Here is a 24650-nt window from a genome sequence, read left to right as displayed (position 1 = left end):
ATGTGACTCTACCCTCCCTAGCAACCGGGCCAATTTGGTTGCTTGGGAGACCTGGCTGGAGTCATAAATGGAATTATTTTTAATATTCCTCATCACCCTGACCATGCTACAATGCCGGCTACACTACTTAAATGTGCACTCAGTAACTTTTTCCCCATTCAAAAAGTTTTACTCCTAAAGAAATGAATTGTAATTTTGAAACATATGATATAAAATCATGACCAGTCACATGAGATGATGACTCTAGTCATATCAGTAACCTTATAAAAGCTGTTTTATTCTACATGGGGCAAGGGCGCCCTCACGGGGGCTGCCATTTTAGTGTCACATGACCATCTGAACACTACTCGCTTAATCTCAGTAACTGCCTTGTTATTGGACGCTTTCACTCTTGGATTAAATTAATCATGTCTGATTGTGAATAGTGAATTTCTACAATGGCATCTGTAACTAAAAAAACTATTGATTTTGAATGATGCTGTCAAGTCCAAGATGACACAAACAAAAAGTTAAATAATCAAGCTTTACAAAAACAAAAATGGGAAAATAACAATGAACACATAGGCTATAACTGTGTGACCAGAGCCAGAGTGTAAAATGATCATATATTACTAAATTATGACCGTTTTGGTGAAAAAAAAAAAAAAAAAAAAAACTTTACTAAAATTATCAGTGGACCTCAGGGAAGATAATAACAATATTTTTTTTTTCATGACCCTTTAAAAAAAAAATATATATATATATATATATATATATATATATATATATATATAAAAGTTACTGTGAGGCACTTACAATGTCAATGGGGACAGTGAAAGTGAACGTGGCCAATTCTTGGAGGGTTTAAAGGCAGAAATGTGAAGCTTATAGTTTTATAAAAGCACTTGCATTAATTCTTCTGGTAAAACTTGTGTGTTATTTGAGATGCAAAGTTGTTTAAATCTTCATATTTACAGTCGTTTTAGGGTTTTAGTGTGTGTTGACATTACATTGTCATGGTAACGAAGTTTTAAAATTGGCTATAACTTTACATAGAAAAGGTTAGAATGTGATTATAAAGAAGTGATTCTTTATGTCTTATGGTTATACTTTTGAAAAAGTTAGTATTTTAATGTTCAAAAATTGGCCACATTGACTTCCATTGTTAGTGCCTCACTGGAACCAAGATTTTTGCTTTTTTTTTTTTTTTTAAGAAAAGGAGGGATGAGTCGAAATACATTTGTGTTTTAAACGATATTATGCCACAAATGCTGTTGTTTGAGGTTAACTTGTATTGAACCCGGAACATTCCTTTAATGGACCAAGAGCAAAGTTTTATCTGGTCTACAAGTTCTCAGATTAGAGTTCCCCACAGCAGCTTTTCATTGCATCTAAATACAGGAGTGTAATTTATTCTATTTCTTGTAAAAAATTAATCTTATTATCTCTCTATGTTCAGCTTTTTTCAGATTATTTTAAAGTAACTTATTCTTTTTTCTTTATTAACATCAGAATGTTCACCTAGAAATTCCCACATGATTACATAGCAATTTGTTCAACAGTTCCCCAAATTCCTCAAATTTTCTCTTTTTATCTTTATGACCAAACCAAATGTAACTTTCCCAGACATTATTCGTAATCACAGAAAGACTTAAAAATTCCCTGCTGTACCATGCTTAGCCTAACAATTTACATCACACCGTTGAGGCGCGTATCTACATTATCACGAGCGCTCTTAGAGCACACGTGCATTCAGTGCACACACATACTGTAAGCAGCCTGTCATTCAAACAGAGCTCACCTTTAGAAGTGAGGAAATAAAAAGTTATGTTTGGACTGTTATCAAGATCGACCAATGGTAGTCTTGCAATCATTGTTATGAGTACATCTGGCTTAAAATATGCGCTCAGTGCACATAAGCTTAGCAAAAGAAACTGAACTCTGAGCACATCTATTACTCTGAGAACGAGATGGAGTTGTGAAGCACAGAACTGCTCTGAAAACACTGTAATAATGCACTAACATAATACAGACAGGACAGTGCATCGCACATAAACTTTGAAGCAAGCAGATTATTTATTTATTTAAATCGCAGCCCTTTGCGGTTTAATAATCAGACAAGATCATATTGTGATTTCGATTTTATTTCGATTAACCGTGCAGCCCTACCGCATAGCAATGAACAGAACAAACACCTGCATCTTTATTTGGGGCTGTGCAACATGCACTGCACATCAGCGGAAAAAACATTGATGTGCAGTGCATGTTTACATAGAAAACAACAGAAAAACGTCACAGTTGGACACAAAAACGCATTCAGTGTGAACGACCTCTTAACTCTTTTCCTGCTCAGGACTGGATGGCCAGTATGGTGTGTTTTAGAAAGTGGAGATTACATGCTAATAACAAGAGGGTGCTACCCAGTGTGGGGAAAGTATAAGGCAAGTTATTTTGCGGAAAACCTACTTGTTCGTTATTCACCAAAATTAAGTAAACCCAGCTAACAGGTATTGTTACCTCTGTGAACAAACGGTAGTGCATTTCCCTTTATGGAAACTTGATTTCTTTTGCTTGTTTTTGTTGTCAGGTCTACTAGAAAAATTGCTGTGAATATTTGTGTGTATATGCATTAGCATGTGTTTTTTTTGTTAGTTTTTTTTTTTTTTACTGATATTTTGGGGCTTGTTCATGAGTGCATTTTTGTGTAAATAATTAGTAAAACCATTTTTGCAATGTGACAAACTCTAAGAATGGTTTAATAAAGTAATTTGTTCTGACCGCATCTTTGTTAATGTGTGTATATTGTATGTGTGTATGTTGTTATCCTACACACTCTCACGGTGAAATCGTAAGGATTCATATGACTTTTCTAAATTTGGCTAATTTGTATGATATTGTACAACTGCACTCGTATGAATTTGTATGACTTTCACTACAGCCAATGACATCGCTGGACATCATTTCCATCTAATGCGTGACAATTACTTGCTTCTGTCACACACAACAGCTTCCTATCATGTTTACACACTCTAATGATCGGTTAGGTTTAGATAAGGGGTTTGGGTAAGGGCATAATATTAATAAGCATGTCCATAACGCCTTGTGCGCGAAACACTTACTTCTGCATTAGACACCCGGGCATTTGCACATGATGAAATCGTACAAATTTATACGAACGAACTCGTACGAAATCATACGAACTTATAAAATATGTAAAACATTTCCTGAGACTGGGTTGTGTGATCTGTCTGATTGTCTGCTTGTGTGTGACTGTGTTTTTATGTCAGACAGGTGGGATTTACGAAGAACGGGAGGATAACAGCTGCTGATTTTCAATACTGCGCCAACTCCTGAAATACAGCAGATGAATCTATACTGGTAAGATGATTTACCTTCCTGCTAAAGATATTCGCAAGGTCAGGCTTATAACAAGATGTTGGGTCTTATGTTGGTATGTTAGCTCTATCAAACTGGTGCCTGGGTGAAAATTGTTAAAAATTATTTATTTTTTTCATTCCAGGTTGTTGAGAAAATTCTCCTACATTTTGATAACACTTACAATTTTCAGCCTGCAAGACCAACCTGCCCTCCAAATGGCATTCAGAGAATTCAGTGTTCCCCAATGCATGCTAGTCATTGAGAGTATGATCAGTGTTGTGGCTCTTAAACTCGGACGTCTGCCTGAGGTAAGGTGTTAATCAAGTGTTTGTGCATGTGGCCCACTTGCATTGGTGAAATTGTCATCATATTTTAGAACTACTACTAGCATCATTATTATTACTATATAACATGTTTCCTATAATCATGCTGATAAACATTATTTTATTTGTAATTGTTGTTTTATTTCTGTTTTTATTTTTGTAATTTTATTTATTAATAGTTACATTTTTAAATGTATTTTATGTATTATTTATTTTTATTTATTTTCATTCTTTGTACTTCTTATTTGATTTATTTTTATTGTATTATTTCTTTATTTTTATTTTAGTATTTATATTTTTTGTCTTTAATTTTGTATTTTTAATATTTTTGTGTTTTTTTATTTATATTTTCATTTTATTTTTATATTCTTTATTTTTATTTTATTTTTTATTATTTATATTCATTAATTTATTTTATTTTTGTCTTTTTTTTTACTTTTTTTATTCTTATTTAATTTTACATTATTTTACAGATCAGGGAGATAAACATGTACAAGGAAGTTTCCTCACTCACTATAAGATGGAGTTTGACCCAGATAATCTTGTCCGTTGTTGGAATGAGTTGGAAAAGGAGAAAGCTTACTTCCAGCAACCTCTACAGGCCATCGATTTCTTTAACCAGCAGAACCAGTACAAAAAGAGAGGAATCACCATTTTACCTATTAAATATGGGGTCGGCTTTGCAGAGTGCTTCCTCAACCAGTTTACTGTTACACAAAACACCTTTGCCCAACCTCAGAGTCTAATGGAAGTATTTCTGAAAGCTTCTTCTTTTCTTTTTTTTTTGTATGAACTCTCAGTGATATATCGGTGTGTCTGTTAATATCAAAGGCCGCAGCTCTTGTGCATATTTATACCAATGGATCTGTACTAGTAAGCCATGGCGGGACAGAAATGGGCTAAAGCATACACACTAAAGTCTAACAGGTACCACTGTCTGTTTTAGATACTTGCTTACAGCCATTTCATGTCAGTTTTTGGATTGATCTTGTGCTGTTCCCTCACAGGTGGCGAGTCGAGAGCTGAATATCCCAGCTTCCCTCATCCATATCTCTGAAACTAGCACACAATGCATCCTCAACACATGCTCGTGGTTCATGTCAGTTTAATTAAACTAATTTCCCGGTCTGTAGATCTCAGATTGCAGACTAATTTTGGATTTAGTTTCCTTTTGTATCTATTTTTATTGGTGTTTATTTAATTTTTTTCCCTAAATCTTGTCCAGTGGTAACTGCACTAAAGCTCTGTCCAATGGTGCTAAGTTTTCCCTGTTGTTTCAGGGGATCAGAGAGCCAGCAATTGTTGCGTATTCTTTGCTATTAAAGACGCTTAGACTGCAGCCCAGAAAGATGCAGGTTTAACTGGCCCTTTCATCCTCAACCGCCCTGCCACTCCAGAGTGAGTATGTCTGGCATGTGCCACATGCTTCATTAAGATGGTACGAGAATCACAGACACACAGTTGTGAATTTAAACACTTTAACAGTCTTTTTAAATCCAAATCTAGATGAAAGGACTCCTTGATAAAACATTCCTGGATGAAAAAATAAAAAAATATATTACTTCTTGTGATTTATGATTTTGAAATGAAATATAGTTTTGTCTTCTGAAGGTTTCACAGAATGAATCCAGATCAACTTCTGGATCAGCTCAGCCATGGGCTCTGGACATATGAAGTCTTCATCATCATAATCATAAATTATCATATTAAACTTTCATCAGACTCAGTGCCTTTATGTTTATTAATTTACAAGACTTTTGAATTCACAATCTCCTGATTTAACATCCAATTATCATTAGCTGTTTACTAAATAATACTTACTAATTGAAAAAAAAAAAAAAGTGTAATCACATACATAAAAAAGTGTCTCAAGAACAATCTATAGTTATTATTTCATATTCGTTACTAACATGTCAATCTTATGCCATTTCATATCAGATAAATCAAAGGCTTTACTTGTCACTTAACATTTGAAATTTTCCTTAACTTGTTTGTGACAAATATAATAAATGTGAATTAAACATTACTGTATTCTACTGGTTATAATTCTAATATAATGCTGGATTATAATTCTAAATGAGTTCTATGGCTACACATTGGAAAATACTAAACATTTCTAAAAACTATAACTATCATTATAAAAATGATTACATATATGCTCAGTGGATCTACAAATATTCTTTGAATACTGCTCTCATTTGATTCTTAAAAACAAAAAATAATAGACCGAATCCAAACTGGGATGGTATAGGGTGAATACAAGTAAAGTGGGACACTTTCTAATAACCAGTTGTCCCCTGTATTCACCTGATACAGATGGTGCGTGTCACATATTTGTGTGTATCTAGGCCAAATGATCGCTAGTTTGAATTATGAGGTCAAAGTCTCAATCAGCAAGCAATAAAAGGACGTAACAGTTTGTTTAGGTGAGGTATTAAAGCAGTGTTTTGTTGATCTTCACAGGTTGATGGCCCAGGGCTTGGATTTGACTTTCTTATCTAGTGGCACCTGTGAAAAATGTGATATTAAATTATGAAATCCAAATGTTATAGACAAATGAAACATTGAAATACATGAATACATAATTTCTGAAGGCTTATATATATATATTATATTATTATAATTTATGTTAATACATAATAATGAAGTCTTTCAAAATTAATTGAGTGTATTTTTTAATATATATATATATATATATATATATATATAATCCAAAGAAACATTTTCCATCCAAAGTGTTTTCCTACCATCCTGGTGACACAGTTTTCACAGGCCATGCATATCTTTTCTGCAGTGGCAGGAGAAGAGAGAGAGAAACTATCACTCAGGCCTCTCTCTCTCCTTGCGGCTGCGATCGCTTCTTTAATGGCGAAGAACAAAGTGCAGCCGAAGAACACAGGCGGCTCCCCGATACCCTGAAAAGCAAAAAACAAAGCTCTTTTGACCTGATACTACAAATACAACCTTATTGTAAAGTGTTACTAACAAATTAAGCTTAAACTTTTGAAGTCTGACAGAACTGCTGAGTTTTATAATCACAGAAGTCTAGACACAATTTTTTGTGTTTGTTTTGTCTGTCATTTTCACTGAAAAGTAAACATTACTGGTTATTTACCACAAATATTGTACTTAGACTGCTTTGATTACTAGTTTGAAACAACCATCTAAGCGTGGTTTGTCTGCGTGTCTTCAAGATACATAAGACTATTTGTGTGTTTGTCTTACCTTTGATGAGTAGATGGCATGAGGATTGTCTGCGTTGGCCAGCAGGTGGACATTAAGTTGAGGAGGGATATCACACAGAGCTGGGATTTTATACTGAGAGGGACCCCTGGTCAACAACACACCCTCAGGAGAGAAATGCAGCTCCTCTATAGTGTAGAGTCCAATTCCCTGAACAAAACCTCCCTCCACCTGTACACACAAATGCATAAACCAACTGCATGCTGACTGATTCAGAAATTTATAGAAAAATATTTTGTATAGTATTTTAAATATAAAATAATTAAATTTAATAAAATGTCATATAAATAAAATATTTAGTATTTAGTATAAAATGAAATATAAAAATATTTAACATTTTAAATAAAAACATAATTTACTATAAAATAAAATGTAATAATATTTAATATTTTAAATAAAAATGTATTATAAAATGGAATGTAAAAATTAATTTAATATAAAATAAACATTTTATATAAATAAATAAAAAATTACGTTTAAAAACTTAAGATTTAATCAATTATTTCACTTTTTAAAAACAGTACCGCTATTTTCCATATACCTGTCCAACATCCAGAGCAGGGTTTATACTCCGACCAACATCCATCACAATGTCGGTCCTAATGTTCTGAAAAATATAATTTTGCAAGCCTATAAATTTTAATACTTAAATTTAAAAAGTACATTCATATAATCAGGAAAAAAAAATGTTTAATTATAGTCTTATTGTAGAATTCAGGCCATTTAATTGCCAGTAACCACTCATGAATCTTTCCTGACATGACACTTAATATTACAATGTCCTCCATGGACAAATTAAATTAGCATAGATTTATGAATGTAGATAACTAGAAGCAGTTGAGCACCTTGTGGTCTCCTGTCAAGCAGTCGATTTCCACCTCAGAGCAACAGGCCCCAAAAGTAAAGTAATAGTAGGCTGGTCCCTCACTTTTCTCCCAGTCAACACTGGTGTGGGGGCCCCTGGTATAAACACTCAAATTAATACATTTATTCCAAACATTTATACATTTCATGTAGGAAACATGTTTAATATACTTAAATTCATTTCACAAATAGAAATCACGTAAAATTACTTAGCGCAACAACGAATGCCTTGTTTAGTGGTTACAGAGAAAGTCTGGGACAGTAGCCATATGGCCTTAGAGATGTTCATATACTTCAGAAAACTCGAACCCCAAATAGAACAGAGTGCAGGTGTCTCTAGATGTGTTTTTAACAGTTGAAGTTATTTTAACTTGTTACAGTGTCTAAAGTATGCAGTGCTCCTGCGCGAGATGCTGTTAAAACAGCAAGATGCACCACAACGGTTGAAGGGACCGTTCACATAGATTGCGTTTGCGTTAAAAAGGCTAGATGCAACACAATGAACTGAGCAGCATGCAGTTGTCTCGAGACACGATTTTATAAGTTTAATTTCTTTTTAACTTGACACAACATCTAAAATACACAATAATCCTATGCAAGATGCTAAAAAAACAGCAAGATGCATCACAACTGTTTAAGGGACCGTTCACACTGCACACGTTTGCACTAAAAAGGCTAGACGCAGTGCAATTAATAGAACAGTACGCAGGTGTCTCGACATTGGTTTTAAAAAAACATTAAATATTTTTTTAGCTTGACAAGGAGTCTGAAAATAGGTACTCCTGGGTGACGCGGTGCAATGGTCAAAGACGTCCATCTAGCGCATGTTCACATAGAAAAACAACTGAAAAACAGCACGGAAGGATACAAAAATGGTTTCGATGTAAACGGCCTGGAAGATGTCTAGTGTATGTTTACATAAAAAATTAAAAAAATAGCACAGATAAAAAAAATACAAATAAAAACACATGAGGCTACATTATACAACCACATTCTTATATACATACATGAAGAAACCTGTTGCTGACAAACTGATCTTCTGGCAGTAAGCTTCCACCACCTGGAAAAAAAAAAGGTTGTCCATTGTAACATTAAAATCATTAAGTGTCTTTAATTCACTTGCTATTATTCAACGTAGTGGTTGGATGTGGTTGACTATTACTGACCAGCTGTTGCCAGGTGTATTGGGAATGTTTCTTAATCAGTGGCTCCAGACATGTCATGAGTTTTTCACAAGCATTCTACATGCAAAATATTACCAATTATTAAACATTCAGTCAGGAAAAGTACACAAATGTATTGTTGAAAATATGTACTGTTAAAGCCTTTTTGTAATACTTGTAAATGGATGGCTGGATACCTTGACTGCCATTCCTACAGCATCTGTGCCAAACGACGCCGCAGACGGTGCAGCATTGGGTACGTTTCCTGTGCAGGTCTCCTTGATGTGAATCAAGGACATTGGAACCTTCAGAATGCGACTGGCGATCTGCATTAAAAATCAAATTAACATTTCAAGTGTGCAAGGTTTTTATGTTTTCTGCAAAATCTATATTTAGGCCATAGTTCGATATTGGAACTCATGCTTATGATATAATGAGCATATATTGTGACCTGTATGGCTTTAGTGTTGATGCCCTGACCCATCTCTGTTCCTCCATGAGAGACTAGAACCGATCCATCTTTGTAGATGTTCACCAGCGCTGCACCCTGACCAGAACATAGTCAGAAACTCTAGTCAGTGGCATACTAAATTGTGTAAAGTGTCACTGAAACATTAAAGAAGCTAGAATTGTCAAGAAAATTGTCCTAGACTGCACATTCTTCACAGTAGTGTTGACTAATACCAAGTGAAAACATTTGAAGTGACCTTGTGAATCTGCAAAGCCAAATTGCGAGCGCTAAGCCAAAGCATTGCCAATGCGCGGGCCAGTTAAACGTTCATAATATGCGTTCTTGCATCACTGTGGCGATAACAAACCAAAAAAATTGAAGGGGGCAATAGTTACCTTCAAAAGTCTGTGCCATTGAACTGGATGTTATTATTATTATTCAATAAGTTGCTATACGTACACTGGTGGCCAAAAGTTTGGAATAATGTACAGATTTTGCTCTTATGGAAAGATGCTTTTATTCACCAAAGTGGCATTCAACTGATCACAATGTATAATCAGGACATTAATAACGTGAAAAATTACTATTACAATTTGAAGAATTTTTCAGAACTTTTTAAACTACTTCAAAGAGTTCTCATCAAAAAATCATCCACGTGCAGCAATGACAGATTTGCAGATGCTTGGCATTCTAGCTGTCAGTTTGTCCAGATACTCAGGTGACATTTCACCCCACGCTTCCTGTAGCACTTGCCATAGATGTGGCTGTCTTGTCAGGAACTTCTCACTCACCTTACAGTCTAGCTGATCCCACAAAAGCTCAATGGGGTTAAAAATCCATAACACTCTTTTCCAATTATCTGTTGTCCAATGTCTGTGTTTCTTTGCCCACTCTAACCTTTTCTTTTTGTTTTTCTGTTTCAAACGTGGCTTTTTCTTTGTAATTCTCCCCATAAGGCCTGCACCCCTGAGTCTTCTCTTTACTGTTGTACATGAAACTGGTGTTGAGCGGGTAGAATTCAATGAAACTGTCAGCTGAGGACATGTGAGGCTTCTATTTCTTAAACTAGAGACTCTGATGTACTTATCCTCTTGTTTAGTTGTACATCTGGGCCTTCCACATCTCTTTCTGTCCTTGTTAGAGCCAGTTGTCCTTTGTCTTTGAAGATTGTAGTGTACACCTTTGTATGAAATCTTCAGGTTTTTGGCAATTTCAAGTATTGTATAGCCTTCATTTCTCAAAACAATGATTGACTGACAAGTTTCTAGAGAAAGCTGTTTCTTTTTTTGCCATTTTTGACCTAATATTGACCTTAAGACATGCCAGTCTATTGCATACTGTGGCATTAAAAAACAAACACAAAGACAATGTTAAGCGTCATTTAATGAACCAAATAGCTTTCAACTGTGTTTGGTGTAATGGCAAGTGATTTTCTAGTACCAAATTAGCAATTCAGCATGATTACTCAAGTATAAGGTATCTAGATTTGATTAAAAAAAAAGATTCAAATAGCGATGGTGCTGTTTTTTTACATCAGTAATGTCCTGACTATACTTTGTGATCAGTTGAATGCCACTTTGGTGAATTAAAGTACCAATTTCCTTCCGTAATATCAAAATCTGTACATCATTCCAAAATTTGGCCTCCAGTGTCTTTACCTTACTTTCTCAGCAATGTTCTCTTCAACCTGTTGCTTCACCATTACAGTAGTTCGCTAGAAAAAGAAAACTTGCCGTAGAAGCAGACAGTTCACACTCATGTCTGCTATAGCACCACTTGTGGCAACGTTGAGACTGCAATGTGTACTTGCATCATATTATGAAATGCAGCCTGACACATTTTGGAATGCAACTATGCACAAAATTAGAGTTTGTGTAGCTAGAAGTGCCTGTGTTCACGTACTTGCGTACAATTTGTTTCGGCCTTAATCTGAATTTCTTCACCAATTTCACCTGGTTATAGAAGCCCTTGGAAAATCCAATTCCAAACTTCAATGGAACAATAGAGATCCCCCTCTTCTTCCAGTAGTTGTGGGCATTGAACTGCTGGATGTACAGAAGCCGCTGGTCATAGCTGGATTTCTTGAGACACTCGGTCCAGCAGCGCACCATGTCACGTGGGGAAAAGATCTGCTTGTGGTGGGTGTAGGATTTCTCGTCCTTGTACATGTTGATGTCTCTTACCTGTAGAGTCAGAGTCCTCTTTTTAAACAGTTCCAACAAGACTAAGTTTGATTTTTAATGCAGAGCATTTCACTCAGAGCTGGACTATATATACCGGAATAATTTCACACCAGCTTCTTTATCCAAACTTGCTTACCATAAACTTTTTTACAAGTCTCTAAGAAGCAACTTGAGGTTATTTTCCTTTCTAATGGGCACAATGATGATAGCTCATAGATCTGAACATGCAACTATTGTTCTATAACACGATTGTTTTATGTCTGTTTAATTAACTTCTGATTCTGAAAAGGTCCCACCTGATGTGCAGGCAAGCCACACTTGATGGCAACCTCATGGAGCACGCTTTCGATGATGGTCAGACCCTGAGGTCCACCAAAGCCCCGGAAGGCTGTATATGATGGCAAATAGGTCTTGCACACAAAGCCTCGCCCACGGAGGTTAGGGATCTTGTAGCCATTATCCATGTGAAGGAGAGCTTTCTCCATGATCTGTTCACAAAGATGTTCACATTCTGTATATAGGACTATACCCACACATATTGTATATGTAATCAACATACTGAAAAATCAACATACAAAGGAGGATTCATCTAGAGTGCATCCTCCATTGCTGTAGTACGTGATGTCGGCAGCCAGTATGGTCCCATCATTCATGTATCCAACCTGTGAATAAAGGTGGGGCATAAGGTTACACGGGGTCACACCATAGTCCAGAGACTATTTCCCTTGATGTCACAGTACCTTATACTTCCCCAGGAAAGGATGCCTGCCACTCGTGATGAGCATGTCATCTCCACGATCTAGCACACATCGCACAGCATGGCCAGTCCTGAATGTTTTAGTATACAGTCAGTTAAATCTTATAAAGCATATGCTAAGTAGTATATGTTTTTATTTAGCATTGTGATAAAACCTCGTTTTTATGGAGAACTCTAAAAACATACTTTCATTGAATTTCACAAATTACTTAAATATAATACATAATACAAAGTACTTCATAAAATAATATATAGAATAATATAAAATAAAAAATTTAAATTAAATTAAATTAAATTAAATAGAATAATAGAAAAAAAATAGAAAATTTAAATTAAAAAAGAAAATAATAGAAAATATCTTAAAAATATAACAAAAAAAAGTTTTTAAAAAGTGCTGCTTTGACAAAGGTACATGTCTCATTTATGCATACTTGTAAGCAGCTGTGGCAGCGATGGCAGATAATGACGCAATCTTCATAACTTTCCCACCAAATGCACCTCCTAGCCTCTTCACATGACAAGTGATCTTATTGGAGTCAATGCCGAGAGTGATGCCCACCACTTCCTGTTTAAATAAACAAAATAGTGCTAATAATCAAGGAAAAATAATGACAACATATCCTTCTATTCAGTCTTTAATTAACTATTTTAAAGCTCCAAATTAAGTTTATTTATCTTTGAGAAAGTATAATCAATTGGTTTGACTGATTTAAGCATATTTTCATATTTAAATTATGGATATCTTAATATTAAACTATATTCACTGTATTTTCACAGAAGAAAATAGACCTGAGTATAAGCTGCATGCTGACTGGCCACATAGAGATCCAATTCTCCCGCCTCTCCCTTAGGAATCACAATTACTCCCTGAGTTTCCATGTAAAAGTGCTCTTGTCCACCCATATACATCTCACCTATGACACATCATAGCCATAAACAAATTATTCTGTGCATTGTAAAAAAAAAAAAAAATTTACTAAAGACATGACTAAACATATGACTAAACATACATAAATTAGTTGGATTTTGAATATGATTCTGAATAGTTAGAATCAGTTTGAAATTTAAACCTGATTAAGATATAAATCAGATTCAAATCAAAGATTCAGATTCACTAGTTTATACCCTCCAGTATTTGGTCTGCTTTCTCAAAGCCTTCCTCTACATTTCCTCTTTCCAGTTTTCTCTTGGGGTCAAAAAATGACTGATGTTCAATGGCCTCCTTTAGAAAAAATGGGACAAAAACATGAGCAAAAATTGAGAATGTTTATCCTTGCTCTTGCCATGTCTTTCTGTAACTTAACAAAAGGTTATTATTTTGTTTGTAAGTACCTCTATAGTGAAGAAGACAGGTTGGAGGTCCTGATAGGTAATGGCCACCTGCTTGGCTGCTCTTTTGGCTTGTTCTCTGGTCTGAGCTACAATGGCTCCAATAATCTGCCCCACACAGATGACCTGGAAACCGCAAACATATAAGAAACAACACTGCAATGTATCTGTAATGCAAAGAACATCAATGTAGCATTTTGTGCAACCAATAATGGAATTGTTTACGGTTTGAATTAGATATACCTCAACACCAGTGATAATTTGCTAGAATAATTTACTGTCATGGTACCTCTTCCTCAGCAAAAAGCTCCTCAGGGTTGTTGAACCACAATCTTCTATTCTGACCAGGAACGTCCGTAGCAGAGATGAAGGTTACCACTCCAGGCATAGCAAGGGCCGCTGATGCATCTATAGCACTTGTGTGAAGATCAAATTAAGATAATGAGAGCATTGTAGTCTTAAAGAGTAGACATCAAGGAACATTTGGGGCTTTTTGCAAGCTGGCAACCAGAAAGATGAGTTTCATGAATGCAATGATCCTACAAGGTAAAGTGGCCACACCACTGTACTGTGCTGTATCCTGGAATGACAATAAACTGTAATTTCAAATAGAAGAAAATGTGAGTGGTGCATGCCGTGGCAAAACTCACTGCTCCAATGTCCCACCAAGGCCCTTAGTACTCTTCCTCAAGTCAAAAGAACCCACCCCCATTTATCACGATTTTCTGTTGCCGAGATAAAGCTGGGGACCCCAGGGCCTACCAAGGGCCTCAATACTCTGGCCCTGAGTCAGAAGAGGACACACTTCATGTGTCTTTATGATGTTTTGGTGCTGATATATTGTGTTCTGAGTGGTTGCTAGGGCATTATTAGGCAGTCACCTTAATGTTATGGGTGGTCGCTTGGGTATCCCTAAACTTGCCTTTCTGCCAAAAAGAGCCACCCCATGTCTCTCTGATTTTTTTTCCCAGAGATATGAGCCTCCTCTTTTTTATTGTTAAGTCCATTGGCATATTTCACATGTTTTTTCACCCGCCAGGCAAACGCTGTACACCAGATCGCTTATAAAAGTAATTAAAAAGAACTTTCCTCACTAAGCCTGTAGTTTTGATACCTCATTCATGGGTGTACGACAAACAAGTTACAAGTTGTACGGGACAAGTTACGCACCAAAGTTTTGGCGGATAAAGAAGAAATGGATTTTTGGAAAATCCCTAAATGAAGGTCAAAGCAATTAAATAAATTAAATGTAATGATTTCAAACATCAACTCTCTTCATTTTGCTGGATTTCTCCATTCTGCTGCTGGTTGCCGTCGTCCAGGCGTCTCCTCTCATGGTAAGACTGGTCTAGTTTCTCTCTGCACTTCAATGATCAGCATTCCTCAAATGGGTCATTTTAAACCTTTCTATTTACATCGTCAGGAACAGAGGCCTGAAGATTTGATTTTAACAAAGCCAAAAATTGTGGACATCACTACACAGATTTTGGACTCCAACAATGGTCAGACAGCCTAAGCCAAAGATTATTTTAACAAATTAAAATGTGATACAACTCAGATCCAGATTGATACATATATTGTGTTATTGCAACTATAACTTTTTTTCTTCATACACAGGATCTGCTAATCTCCTGATTGAAGGAGACCTGGTATTTCCCAAAACCAGAAATGCTGTCGTCTGCTTAAACAACAACTGTTTCTGGAAGAAAAATGGTAACAATATAGTGGAGGTTCCTTACATAGTGAGCAGTGAATTCTGTGGATCCACTTTATTCACGAAAAATATCTATGATTTATGTGCATATGATTTTAAACCTGTGTATCTTTTGTTGCAGCCTCTTATGACAAGTCAGTTATTCAGAGTACCATGGCACCCTTCCACACCAAAACCCTGCATCCACTTTGTGCCTAGATCATCTCAGACCGACTACCTCAGTATTGAGAACAAATATGGGTGAGAACAATCATACTGTACAATGTCAACACGGCACATTTAGTACCCGTGGAGTAATCATTTTTCATTTTTGGACAAGGTGTTGTTGATTTTTTTTTTTTTTTGATGTTGTTGATGGTGAAAAAAAACAGTGTTGGTATTAAGAAAATTAAAGTTAATCAAAGCAAAATATGACTTGTTTTGTTTTCATATGCATGATTTCATAAAAGATGAAGAAATGCCATTTCCTTTCACTTACATGATCTTTGCATGAGCTCTGCTGCTGGTTACCATGGACACAAAGAGTTCACCAGTAACCGAGGGGATGTCGTCATAATACACAGCTTCACCTGTTGCCTGTTGAAGAGCAGTCTGGTGTACACTGGGACGTCCCACCGGGTCACTAGAAGACTGAGCCTCTGGCACAAGCTATTATTTGATTGATAAATACATTTTATTTTAATTATCAAGGAAACTGGTGAAAGGTTAATGAATGATAGCTTAAAAGGTGTAATTAGATTGTGCTTACCTGGTAAGAATAGTTTCCCTGTGGTACCTCATTTTTAAATGGTTTTAGAGCACTGAGATACTCTAACGGCAAATCACTCACACCAACCTCCTGTAGTGACATACGTATAAACCACTTCAAAAAGCTAATACGTGTCTTTAGCAGGAATTCAAAATAAATTGTCGCCCTTTTGCTCCAATGATATTTTAAGAGCATTATCATACCCTCTCTTTGAGCTCCAGCAGCACCTGCATGTAAAACTTGAAAAAGAAGCTGAGGACAAGAGCCTTGCGATACTCCTCTCGTCCACCAGGGGCAGTAGGGGGCAAAGAGATTTCTTCCTCTAAAAGTTGTATTCCCTCTGCCAAAAGCTTTTCATTCCATGGCCTTTCAGAGAGAAACCAATGTTCACAAAATGTGCATAATGCAGCATACAAGATAAGGCAACAAATGCACCAAAGCAAGACTCGCTAATTCGGAATTCTGCAAAGGCTGGTGTATTTAAACATTGTGTGGTTATAAGTTATGTTTAATATTACCATATATAGTCTTCTCTCTCAGACAAGAGTTTGAATTATAAATAGAGCTGTTCAGTCTTTTTTATTTTTTGGCAACCTATAAGTCTAATTCACAATGAGTTCATTCGGAAATTGCTTATTCGTTTTTCGAATATTGGTTTCTTTTTGAGTAAAATAATGCCTGTTGTTAAAATCACTTAAAGAGACTTTCATGCTTTGTTCTACAACAAAACTTGCACATTCATACCCCAAAATTGAATTTTGAAACTGCTTTTTGCTTCAAAAAAGTTGTTAAAGTTACCAACTCACTTCCTTGTTGTAGTTGTACTCCTTGTTTTGCAACTTGTTAGCAATTTACATAAAAAAAAAAAAAAGTGTTTGAGTTATGACAGTTTGTATTTTATGTTGCAGAAAAAAACACTAACGCCTCTTTAAGTAATGTTGACCACAGACCTTATTGGATTTTTCAAAATGATAATTTTCTTCTGTGTTTAAGGACTCCAGACTGAAAAACTCTCTTGTACTTGTCCTCAAATCATTATACCTTCCTATTAGCTGCATACAGGTGTGTCTAGCTTTCACTAGAGTGGGCCCCACACCTCCATAAAAAATATCCAGATGTTCCACCACATTTGAGTCTTGTCTGAACACTACCCTCATACCAGCGTTTACTATGGAGAAGGCAAACTCTCTGCGCTGTGCCTGGCGAAATGCTGACACAAACTCCCACTGCAAAACAGAGATTAGCATTTAGCGTTTGTGGCAGCTTAATTTGTAGCATACAAATGTCTCTCAAGCTAGTATAAAACTGTCTGTGTAAGCAGATGGAATGAGCAAAGAATATAGTCTTCCTTTTATAGAAGTCGAACTGGCTGTTCAGACCGAACGCATTCTCGCATTAAAAAATCTAGATGTGCAGCGATTAGAATAGAATGCAGGTGTCCAGAGACACATTTTTTAAAAGTAAAACAGCAGATGTGGCGCAACAGTCAAAGATGTCTGTCCAACCCATGTTTACAAATAAAAACTATTAAAAACACTAGCAGTCTGATGCAAGAACGTATTCTAGCATTAAAAAAGCTAAACAAGGTATGATGAATGGAACAGAATGCAGGTCTCTCGAGATCAAAGATGTCTGTATAGGCTATGTTAACATAAAAAATAAGAAAATAAACATTTTAAAAAACAGCATAGACCGAACACATTATAGCTCTAAAAAAAAAAAAAAAAGTTTGATGCAGCGCAATGAATAGAAGAAAAAAAAAGCAGGAGTATCGAGTTGCATTTAAAAAATTTTTTTTAAAAAGTAATTTTAACCTTACGGGGCATCTAAAAAATGTGCCGCTCCTGTGCGAGACTGTCTACCACATGCAAAAATGCATTAGGCGTGAATATTCTGGTTGAAACTTGACATAAATGTCCTGTACTGTTGAGTAGGATCTAGCATTAGCTTTACTTCACTTTACTTTACTCATTTACTCTAATTCATTTGGGTAACTCACTGGTTTAGAGTGAGGAATGTCAATTGCCAGGAGAATCTCATCTGGTCGTAGAGCCGTTTTACCACAGCCAGTGAAAAACTCCTCATTGAGATAAATCTCTCGAGTGCCATCTGAATTTTAACAACAAAATGAAAACTAAAAATGATTTCTTATATAAACATAACACACAAATCTCAATCTCTTTACAGTTACTTAATATATTAGACATTATTAAGCGTTTAGATGTGCTGCACGATTAAAAAAAGGAAATAATAGAAAAAATTATGTAACATTTAATATTTTATAAAGACAATAGCATTACCATTGGAAACAATGTGTAGTGTACATTTCGCTGCTGTGAGAATGCTGCTCAGGTCATATTTGGGGTTGGCGCTTAGGATATTTCCGCCAATGGTCTTGAATTGAAAAGAAACAAAATTGTAACAAATATACAGTACAAATCATTTTAGAACAAATAATTAAATTATACTGAAATTTGTGTGTGCGTCATCGAAAATTATGATAGAGGCTTTAGTTGCATTTCATGACAATATAAATTGACCTACTATAGCTGCCTATTAAATAGTACTTATAACTTATATATCAGATTTTTTTCTCCCTGATTCATTTTTGAAACTCACAGCCATGTTGCGAATCTGTTTGCTGGCCAAACACTTTAGGGTTTGAATGAGGGCTTGGTAAATCCTGCTTCTTTCGGGGCCGAGTTCCTCAATTCCCTGTAGGAGGATGTCCTTTAGAACAGACAAACTGCATCCTGCCCCTACAGACACACCTGAATACAACACAGTGTTGTTCAGTTTTAATTTGTACTTCAGTGTTCCCTAAATAAGTATATGAAATGGTGATATTTTCCCCCTACAAAGAACATCCTCTTCGGTTAAAGAGAGTTTTATGAAAGTGCCATTAATTTTGATTTCAGCTGTAATTTACTATTGTTTCTCCATTTTATATCTCTTAGTTCTGGAATGCTTCCACCATAAATGACCACAGGATGGACCTTTCCTTTCAGATTAATCTTTGGCCCTGTAAGAGAAGAATAATGTTCACAATTGATTGACTGATTGATTAGTTTGTTTGCTGTTCAGTTTAATAATGTCTTTTCTTGTTTCCATAAATGCCCAGTTCAAAATATTTGAACTTCTTCTTGAAACCAACCTAGGGTTGTGTTCCCAGCCAACAAAGATGCATTGGGGTATTCAGCTTTCAGTCTGATTAAGTCTTTCAGGTCTGCTGGTGAAATCCACCTGACCTTTTCGCCCTGGAACCATAGCTGTCCAACATCTTTTTTCTTTGCCAAAAGCTGATGGAAAGAGGGGGGATAAAATAAAGAGAAATGGTAGTGCTTTTATCATTTAATACAATAATGCAGTAACAAATCAGTTAACTTACCAATAGTTCTGGTGGAAAGATAAGATCCTGAGTTGGATCTAGTGGTAAGAAATTATCCGTGCTGAAAAGTTCTCCAGATATCTGCCAATAGCAGAGGAGTTACTAACTAAGAGTTGCTAATTCTTACTAATATATATTAATAACTAATTGGTGCTCAAGAAGACAAGGCTTATTGCAGTTACATGTCATCATGTTTTCAAGCAATTGTGAGATTTTCTATTAATAATATGTTCTTACATCAGATTCTTGGTTGTGGGAATTGCCATTTTCCATGCAACACTGTCCATTTTTCTCACCATTTTGGCAACAAGTGGGAACCTGAAAAAATTGTATTGGATTTCATGACTAGAAAGCATAGTCCAACAAAAATTAAGGCGTTTTAGTGACTTTTACTTTGTAGAAAGATTTAAAAGACTTTACATCACAGAATGTCTTAAATCCATCAATGATGGGCCGATAGCCGGTACAGCGACACAGGTTCCCTTAAGAGAGAGAAAACATAACCAGAATATTTAATTCTGTGTTTAAGTAAGTGTAATCACATGCATGTGTGTGTGGCCATGTACCCCCAAGTGCCTCCCGAATGTCCTCCATGGTGGGCTGGGGATTGTTCCTTAGTAATGTGTACATGGACATCACCATTCCAGGGGTACAGAAACCACATTGAGAACCATGAGCCTTGGCTATACGCTCCTGAGGAACACAACACACACACAAAGGCATCTTTGTTTGTTGTTCCATAATGCAAGTTAGTGTCAACCAGTGTTGGGTAAGTTACTCAAAAAGTAATCCAATATAAATTAATAATTTATTCTCTAAAATTGTAATCAGATTACACTACTCGTTACTTCATGGGAAAAGTAATCACATTACTAATTACTTTACTGATAAGTACTTTCTAAAAACACTTCACAAATAAGTTTTGTTTTATGCTTGTTCACTGTCAGACTTAAGCAATACACATTACTCCCTTAAGCCCAAAGTATACTTCGGGTAGATGCAAACACTAGGCGTCTGCATACAGGAAGTGTGACGCAAATTTTGTCATTAGCAGAGCCCTTACAAAAAAATCTAGAGTGACCGCAAACTTGCCACAAATTTGCCACTCATTATTTTCACATGAAAATGAGCTTGCGATTCGCCGCAAATGTTTGCCAGAAGTTTACAGTTCTTCACCAGAAGTGGTGAACATGCATCAAACCTTTGACAACAATGGACAACTTGCAACAAGTTTGCCACAAGGCTTATTTGCATGTGAACATAAACAGTGGCAAATTTGCGGTAAGTTTGCAGCAAAATTGCCATGGACTCTAAATTTTTGTAAGAGAGTGCTTGCGCACTGAACGCACGAGGCCTGTTTTTTCTAAGCATGTACTCTAAACGCGCAGTATGCGTATGCACCTGGAATTGTTCCACAAGGTGGGTCCACAAGGTGGCAACATTTAGGTGAGCCGTAACTGCTTTCACAAAAAAGCACTAGAAGATGTAATCACCTGTAAACTATAGGAGACGAAGGTGTAAAAAACAGTGGACGTGCACGTCACGTGCGTGTGTGTGAGGTGGTCAGGACATACCTGCATTTGTATAACTCAAGTCTGAAGGCATATTAAGACATCTTTATGGGTCTAAACTCCAGAAGAGAAATAGTCCGGTGTCTCATTGCAGTCGTAGCACACATGCACCAACCGCCTGCGTATGCGCGCACAGTCAAATGAAGTCTACTTTAAAAGGCTAGCTTTTGACTGTATGCAGAGGCTAAGCGTTCACGCCAAAACCGAAGTATACTTTGGGGTTTACAACAACTCTCAAGTGACTCTTCATCTGTCACAGAAATGCAAACAGACATACTGTACATAATTCTTGTTTAAAATGTATTCTACATAAATAGCATTATTTTAGAAGTATGTGTAACCCAAGTAATGTATTTAAAAGTAATTAACATGATTGAAATTCAGTAACTGCATTCTGACTATTTGAATTTAAAATGTAATGTGGTACATTGCTTTTTTTACTTAAAAAGTAATTTGATTACAGTAACTCAGGCAAGACAAATTTTGATGTTGGCTTGAAAAAACGTTTTCCTGTTATGGATGGATGAATGGAAGGATGGATGTATTTGAGTTTTTTGACAGGAGTTGGAGTATAAAATAGTATTGGTCCATTTGAACATTCCGTCAATACAAGATTCTGGGATTTTCTTTCTAAATATTTGATTAACCGTCATCCCTATCAGTTACAAAAAATATAGCACGCTGAGTCAGAACAGTCTGAAGGTCTGTGCCGAGTTTGGTGAATGTAGCTTGAAAGCTGTTGGATGTGTTACAGTCAAAAACGTTGGTCTTGGTTTAGGGATTTTTACAAAACCCTAAACCAAGTCTGTAAAATAAAAGTAACTAAGCCAACAAAATTACTTTGTAATTGGATTACACCCAACACTGTTCTTAACCACCTATTCACAGTAATACATTTGAAAACTGATATGTAGTTTGGGTTTTTGGACGAATAAAGTACCTGAACAGGATGTAGTTTGGTCTTGGTGCTTCCGATGCCCTCGACGGTCACCACGGCTGCACCGTGCAGAGAACAAATTGGCTGAAGACATGCATTAACTGACCAATGACTGAGGAGCAGGTTAAGAACAATGAAACTAAATTTCTTGATGACATTTTCTTAACAGATAAACTTAGTGTAAAGTACAGTTGAAAAAACAAAATGAATAGTTTTACATTTTTGTAAACTTTGATTTGGACACATCTTGCAAACAAATGCTCATTTTGATTGTTTGCTACCTCAAGGTTTTATAGTGCTATTTTTGCTGTTGTGATCAAAGATACAGCACAGTGTCCTTGAGAGGGTCATATCTGGACAGCATCACAGTGCAAGCTCCACAACCTCCTCCTCCACAGCCATACTTGGTGCCCGTCAAACCCACTATGACATTAAAACGGCAAAAATAAACATGCAAACTGTTTAATTTCTATTATATTTTCATACTGTAGAAAACATTAAAGAATGCAAATGACCTGAGGACTTCGTGTTATTAGAATTTGTGTGAAATACTCAACGAAACATTGTGTATTTTTAAGAAACACAAGTTTTTACTGTACCTTTCCTTCGCAGGTAAGCCAATAACATCTCCTCTGGATCAGCATTCGTCTCTACTATCTTAACACAAATGTAACATAAGACAGCATTCACTCATATGTCACAAGTGATAACTATCAAGCCAAGTTTGATTTGGCCTGTATGGATCATGTGACAGGATTGGAGACCCATACAACTACTAAATGTTACCAGCTTATTCACATTATTTATTCTGAGTGGAATTCTGGGAAGAATGATGAAACTAGAAATATATAGCACTTATTACTACAAATGGCAGGCAGTCATGCGAGACACATGCACACACAGATAGATTGAATGAAGTGTAAAAAATAATTTTCATGGCATCATACATGAAAGACAAAAGCATTAGTTTTGCTGCTCGCTGACTGTCATGTGCTATGATTCAGACATGTATGTTTAGTCACGCCATTTTCTGCTGGTTATGTTCAACCTGTTATATGAAATGATTATTGTGAATATAAAGCATTAGTAATAATACCACAATATGTATATATATATATATATATATATATATATATATATATATATATATATATATATATATATATATGAATATTTATAATAATAATACTTGTGGCAGTAATTCAGTTTTCCTAGCTTTTGATAGAATTTATATATATATATAAATATATATATATATATATATATATATATATATATATATATATATATATATATATATATATATATATATTGATAAAAGTAGAATAATCTTTTCACCTTCATTTATGGAACTGAAAAAATAACTTTATTAGCAAAACACCATTACATTCGTGCATTTAGCAGACACTATTATCCAAAAAGAAACTTAAAGTGCATGCTTTCAAGCTATATATTTTATCAGTATATGTGTTCAGTTGAGCTGCAGGAAGACATATTAAACTACCCTAACCTTCTACACAAAAATGATTGAACATCAAAATAATTGCCATTTGGCATTACATTTCCAAATCTCAAATCCATTCATATGACCCAATCATTTTTTTTTTTTTTTTTTACCTTGTTAATTTACATATATTTTTCATTAAAAATGATTTGAAATCAATATCTGTAATGGAAACATACCTTCTTGCCATTAATGTAGAAGATCAGTTCACTGTTTGCTGATGGACTTGACATGATGAAATGGAGAGAATGATCACAGAGCTCTGGTAATGAAGGTCTTACTTAACATCAGTCGAATGACCAGTGTGACTGACTGGCATCACATGGTAAAGGCTTTGCCATGTCTTAAACGGTTAACATAGAGGAATGCATGAAAAAAATGCATGCTGTGTTTTTTTTTTTACTTTGTTACATATTAACTTATATAAAGACAAAAAGTTACTTTGTTATCAGCTTATTCTGAAACATGCTGAAAAAAGATTGATAAAAAATTTTAGCTTGATAAAATGTATTTAGTAATTGAACACCATCAAACCATTTATATAACAAAAAATCTGAATTTAGCCTAAAATGAAGCCTAAATGAATCACACAGTAATGTGCAAGATCATGCTGGTTTGCACCAATTGAACTCTAATAAAATCGTTTTATAATCAAAAGCAACACTGAACAGAGACACTGGTCAGAACATTTTTCAGTTAACAGATCCACAGAGCGTTTGATCATCACCTTGACTTAACCTCAGTGTCTACCACTTTCTGTAAGAAAACACACAAACACAAAAGAGAAGGTAGAAAGAGACCTTTTTTTTACTCAGGCAGCAATATTTACAATATATAGCATTTATAGACAGCTTCACTACAAGGTACTCGTTACATTGTAAGTGACAACAGCTTCAAATATTATAACTTTACAATGGCGAATCATGCTACAGATGATTCCAGCATTTAAGAATGGTTTTCTGTAACCCTTCACCTTTCAACCAGACCAATAACACAATATATGTATAAATCTGGATCTGAATTTTACATTTTAGAAACATGCCCTTAATTTGTCAAAGTAATCATTGCCTTAAACTGTCTGACCATTGTTGGAGTTCAAAATCATTGTAGAGATGTCT

The 24650-nt window shown here is 35.5% G+C and overlaps 1 protein-coding gene across 1 annotated transcript; it reads right to left on the bottom strand.

Moving 5' to 3' along the window:
* Positions 1 to 5417: 5417 nt before the first annotated feature.
* On the bottom strand, positions 5418 to 23812 carry LOC127438807 (aldehyde oxidase 3-like). Its single transcript, XM_051694661.1, has 35 exons — positions 23712 to 23812; positions 22628 to 22685; positions 22355 to 22451; positions 22032 to 22140; positions 20087 to 20213; positions 19941 to 20002; positions 19758 to 19838; positions 19521 to 19601; positions 19287 to 19431; positions 19062 to 19154; positions 18752 to 18903; positions 18433 to 18526; positions 18132 to 18241; positions 17174 to 17358; positions 16336 to 16498; positions 16133 to 16222; positions 15863 to 16032; positions 13960 to 14086; positions 13674 to 13796; positions 13467 to 13563; positions 13131 to 13255; positions 12773 to 12906; positions 12325 to 12412; positions 12160 to 12246; positions 11881 to 12072; positions 11354 to 11584; positions 9402 to 9497; positions 9148 to 9276; positions 8954 to 9028; positions 8795 to 8847; positions 7769 to 7883; positions 7465 to 7530; positions 6906 to 7094; positions 6428 to 6595; positions 5418 to 6188 (listed from the first exon to the last, which is right to left on the bottom strand). The coding sequence occupies exons 1-35, from the start codon at positions 23763 to 23765 to the stop codon at positions 6138 to 6140; spliced, it is 4017 nt and encodes a 1338-aa protein (XP_051550621.1). The 5' UTR covers positions 23766 to 23812; the 3' UTR covers positions 5418 to 6137.
* Between the last annotated feature and the right edge of the window lie 838 nt (positions 23813 to 24650).

The sequence above is a fragment of the Myxocyprinus asiaticus genome, chromosome 50 (assembly GCF_019703515.2).
Source record: "Myxocyprinus asiaticus isolate MX2 ecotype Aquarium Trade chromosome 50, UBuf_Myxa_2, whole genome shotgun sequence".
NCBI lineage: Eukaryota > Metazoa > Chordata > Actinopteri > Cypriniformes > Catostomidae > Myxocyprinus > Myxocyprinus asiaticus.
This window is presented reverse-complemented; position numbering and strand designations above follow the sequence as displayed.